The sequence below is a fragment of the Triturus cristatus genome, chromosome 5_2 (genome assembly GCF_964204655.1).
Source record: "Triturus cristatus chromosome 5_2, aTriCri1.1, whole genome shotgun sequence".
NCBI lineage: Eukaryota > Metazoa > Chordata > Amphibia > Caudata > Salamandridae > Triturus > Triturus cristatus.
The window spans coordinates 1,093,362,378-1,093,367,254 of NC_140588.1; the positions used below are offsets into that span (position 1 = coordinate 1,093,362,378).

The 4,877-nt window shown below is 47.5% G+C and overlaps 1 protein-coding gene across 1 annotated transcript; it reads right to left on the reverse strand.

The window, feature by feature from the left end:
- Positions 1-715: 715 nt before the first annotated feature.
- Positions 716-3,086, reverse strand: LOC146829742 (uncharacterized). The gene has a single exon (XM_085608466.1). It carries the CDS (start codon positions 2,813-2,815, stop codon positions 2,297-2,299), a length of 519 nt encoding a protein of 172 aa, XP_085464592.1. The 5' UTR covers positions 2,816-3,086; the 3' UTR covers positions 716-2,296.
- Positions 3,087-4,877: the final 1,791 nt, after the last annotated feature.

A 4,877-nucleotide genomic window follows, 5' to 3' on the forward strand; every position in this document is an offset into this window, starting at 1 on the left:
CAGGAAATACTTATTCTTGGACACAAAGTGCATCTGTATGTACCTCAATCTGTAGATGTACTGTTAAACAAAATGCAAACTCAACATTTGACAAATGGCTGGCTAACACATAAGTTATGTTTGTACAGTCCTCATGTTACCATACATTGATTTAACACACAATCCTGTGACCTTCTGGCCTACTCCCCAGAATGATACCGATACGCCCTATGATTGTGTTCGGATCACAGACGAACTAACCAATGGGAAAATAGATTTACATGACACCAAAGAGAGGAGGAGGAAAAAAAAGGGATGGTGACTAATGGCTCTTGCTTCAAGGATGGAACATCTACTGCAGCCTATGCTGTTACCACCATAGACAAGGTCGTTGAAACTCGTAGACTTTTAAAATTATTGTCACAAGCAGCCACATAAATGGCATTAACAAGAGCATGCGAGGTGAGCGCTGAATCAACTGTCAATATATATACTGATAGACAATATGCCTTTGGAGTTGCGCTTAACTTTGGCAGGCTTTGAGCAGAAATAGGTTTACTCACATCTCACGGAATAAAAATACAACATGGTCCACTGAAAGATTTATCATTGCCAAAAAGAGTAGTTATAGTCAAATGTAATGCACACAAAAAGTTAGCAGACGACATAGGCAAAGGGTATGCTTTTGTTGACAAAATAGTCAAAAGAGAATGAACAGAAAATCTGGTCATTAACATACGTTTCCCAACAAATATTTATTGAAGAGTAAGAAAGTGCATGACTTCAGCGATAGGGGCATTGCAGATTTGCAGAGACAAATAACTAAAGAAGAGTTACAAAAATGGCAACAATATGGTACTCTAATGGATGGGTATTGGAAGGATCAGCATGGTTATTGATTCATGCTCCCTGACAAACTAGTATATCCTACAACATTAATGATACAGGCCCTTCCCATTTGGGAAGAGATGGCATCGTAAACAGTATTTCACAATTTTGGGAAATGGATATTATATGGAAATTTGCAGATAAAATATATAAAGATTGCCTGGTATATGCACAATAAAATGCCTATAAACAAAATCCTACCCCTACAGGACATTTTGCACCTGCTGAGGTACCATTCGAGCATTTGCCAACTGACTTTATTGAACTGCTCCCTACAACTAGGTAATGGCGAAAGAACAAGAAATTCAACATAACTTTTTCTCTTGTATAGAAGGTGGGGAGTCATGTTATGGACAACAGTTTGCTATTCAGCCCAAAAGCTACTGGAAATGCCACAGGAGAAAATAACAATGGACATTTTAGGTACATGTAGTACCTTACGCTTACTACTGAATACACATTACTTGTAGTGGAGTACCATTGACAATGGCTAGAACTGAAGTTTATGCGGAAGCCGTTAGGTGAGCATTGCGTAAGAGCACAACTAGAGAACTGACAATGAAAAACCTATTTTGGACTCCGAGTACACGTGAAATAGAAGCAGAGAAGTGCTCACTGATTTTGCTGCCTCACTGTAATAAGTTGAATCAGTCAAAAGTTGCGGAGTGTCCGACTGCTTGTTGGAACAGAGTGGTCACGAATTAGAAGGTTCGCAAAAGGATAAAATCCTTAGAAAGATACAAGTGTAAAATATGAAGAAAGTGAGGTGGGGGAGGGGTGTATGTAGTATTTCCTGTCCTTTGTTGTATTTGCTGAATAGTACCCATTTGTGTTAGATTTTAGCAGTCAAGAACCTCATACCGGTGTGTTTCCATACTTCATGCCATTTGCTGGAAGATACCCTCTTGTGGAATTCTTATTTTGTTTTTATTGTGAATAAAAGCGTTCATTAATCATCAACCAAGATCCATAAGCCATGACAATGTGATAGGTATGCTCTCCAAAACAAACCTCCGATACCCCAAAAAAGTAGCATCGCCCCCCCCTCAAGCTACCTATTACCACATAAACCCGCAGGATCATCATCTACACAGAATTATAAAATCCCCACTCGCTTATTCTTCTCACAAAGCCCGCCGGGCTGCAGGAAAGAGCCGCACCTCTGGGGGTCGAACAGGAGACACGGGCCTTTGGAAACATACATTTATTTATTGACGCCGTCGTGCCTCGCGAGGCTTTTCACACAGTAATAAGAGCAACCAAACAAAAACAAACACGATTAATCCGGAATGATGTCCTCCGTGTGCCAGAGTCCTCCCGGCAGAGGCCAGTCAGTACGAGCCGCGGCTCCTGGGGCCCCTTACGCTCTCCAGGGGGCCCCTCACGCTCCCCCTGGGGGGCCCCTCACGCTCCTCCTGGGGGCCCTGGCTCAGGCCACGAAGTCGAGCGGCCGGTTGAAGCCGCCCTTGCGGTTCATGTACTGCCGGTACTTGCGCTTCTGGCTGACGTTGATGGCGTAGGCGTTGACGGAGCCCTCCACCTTGCGGCCCTTGGTCGAGTCGAACTCGGCGAAGCCCATGATCTTGATCATCTCGATCTCCTCCTCCGTTTTGCCCTCCAGGTCCTCCTCCGTCAGCTCCTTCTTGGCGGGCTTGGGCGGCCGCGCCTCGCTCTTGGCCGGCCGCACCGGCGAGCTGGACGCCGAGCGGGGCCGTCGAGGCGAGGAACGGCGGCGCGGCTTCGGGGAGCGGCTGCGGCGGCGGGCCTTCGGAGAGCGGGCCTTCGGAGAGCGGGCCTTGGGCGAGCGGGCCTTCGGAGAGCGGGCCTTGGGCGAGCGGCGCCGGCGGTCGCGCTCCCGGGAGCCCGAGCGGCTGCGACGGCGCTCCCTAGACCCCGAGCGGCTGCGGCGGCGCTCCCTGCGGGGGGAGCGGGAGCGGCTCCGCGGCATGGCTGAGCGAGTCACTGGCGGCGGGAGTTGGGCTTCAGCGCCTCCGTGAAGACACCGGGATCCGGTGAGCAGTTCCTCGACGGCCACTGACCATAGAGAGTAGACGGGTGTGTTAGAGCGGCGCTCAAAGATGGCCGCTCAGCCTTCTCTAGTCGCTTTTGTCATAGAGTAACAGAGGACTGCTAGAGCGACGCTACAAGATGGCCGCGGTTCAGCCGTCTTAGAAAGGCTGGTGTCATAGAGTACCAAAGTGCAGCTAGAGGGGCGCTCAAAGATGGCCGTGGCTCAGCCGGCTTGTGTCATAGAGTAGCGAAGGAACAGCTAGAGTGGCGCTTAAAGATGGCCTCACCTCAGCCTTGTCTAAGGGCTTGTGTCATAGAGTAGCAAAGGCTGGGTAGAGCGGCGCTCAAAGAATGGTGGCGGTTCAGCCTTCGCTTGTTACTTATTTATGCGTTATTACACAGCGTGTACTCTACCCGAAGGTGTCGGGCCGCTTTACAATAGAACCAGTTGCATTGCATAAGGAATTCAGAGTACATAACACATGCAAAACAGATACATGTGCGTAAAAGAAAACAAGCATTTTCAATGCAATAGGTCTCGCATTTGTGAGAGTTTGAGCAATTGGCATTATAAATGACAAGGCTTTTTATTTATGTATTTTGAAAGCCTGCAAGCACGTGTAAATATGCACTTTGTACTTATAGTCCTTGCTTACGAAATGCACGGCTGGCAGTAAAACAGGCAAAGTTACTGACAGCCTTGCTTCTCGTAAGCAACTACTACTATAAGTACAAAGTGTGTGTTTATGCACTGATTGCAGGTTTTCAAAACACATAAATAAAAGGCATTGTCATTTACAATGCCAAAAGCTCAAACTCTCGCAAATGCGAGATCTATTGCAAATGTTTGTTATATTCAGTGTACTGTAGATATAAAAGCTGCGGGCTGATTGTCACATGGTTGTTATTGTGATGTCTGCTCTCTGGTGTCTGAATCCTTTGCACAGAAGTTGATTGACAGTACGTAAGCAGCATGAGTTTTAGATTGCTGATACGCTATTTAAGCGCGACTGGTAAAAAGTGCCTTATTTGGTGGTGTGCCTCTTCTTCCGGAAGGTGTTTTTTATAGACCCGGGCGCACAGCTGCAATCCTGAACACACTGCCTGGTGTGGAGACTGCACTTGTCTGTTGCCCTTCTCCACCGGCAGACCGAAGGCACGGAAACAAGCCTGGAATATACCCCGGGGAGTCACCAGCGCTTCAGTCAGTCACACGTGCCCACCCTTCACTTCACAGGGGTCTCTAGAACTCACACTTCGTGCCTACAATTCACCCCATTCCCTTCAAGTGCTGCCTTGTAATTCCCAAGTAAAGGGCGGGGCAGTGAGAAGCTTCTCGATATTGTGCGACACGATGGGTAAGCGGATTATGTCCTAGGTTGCCCTCCACATCCTGCCAGGGAAGATCGATATTTTTCTGTATGTGCAGCATTTAAAGTCGGATGTGTGCTGCTTCTAAGTGCTTTCTATGCTGGGTAGATAAAGATAGTGAGGTCCAGGAAATGAGCAAGTTTTGCCCTGGCGCAGAGTATACTCAAAAGGGGATGGAGGGATTAGATTTGGGGTGAGCTGGACTCCACACACACTGTTCCGGTCTTTAGTCAGTGGCGTAGTGAATAAGGGTGCCGCACCCCCACATAAGAGGGTCTGGGGTCCTCGAGAATCCCATATGAATAGGCTCTAGGCAGGGCCACTGACTGGAAAAATGCGGTAGAGGGAGACCAAATTATGAGGCAGTGTTGAGGAAATCACGTGGCAAGCAAGGCAAATTATATGGTGTAATGCCGCATGTTTTGTGATAGTAACACTCCATTCTTTTATAATTGTTAAACTTGCTAAAACGCCAGGCCATAGGTTTCACATCATCAGTGTAGGAAGGTGGAATCTGACTTACATGGTTGCCCCCATTTTTTTCCTGGTGTTTAGATGGTTTTTGACTTAGTTTGCCTGGGAACCTGCTATTCAGGTCGCCAGTCTATCTGCTTTCTCTTATAAATTGA

Bases quoted from the DNA above. Each gene is read 5' to 3' on its own strand.
- LOC146829742 (XM_085608466.1), bottom strand. From the start codon at position 2,815: ATGCCGCGGAGCCGCTCCCGCTCCCCCCGCAGGGAGCGCCGCCGCAGC.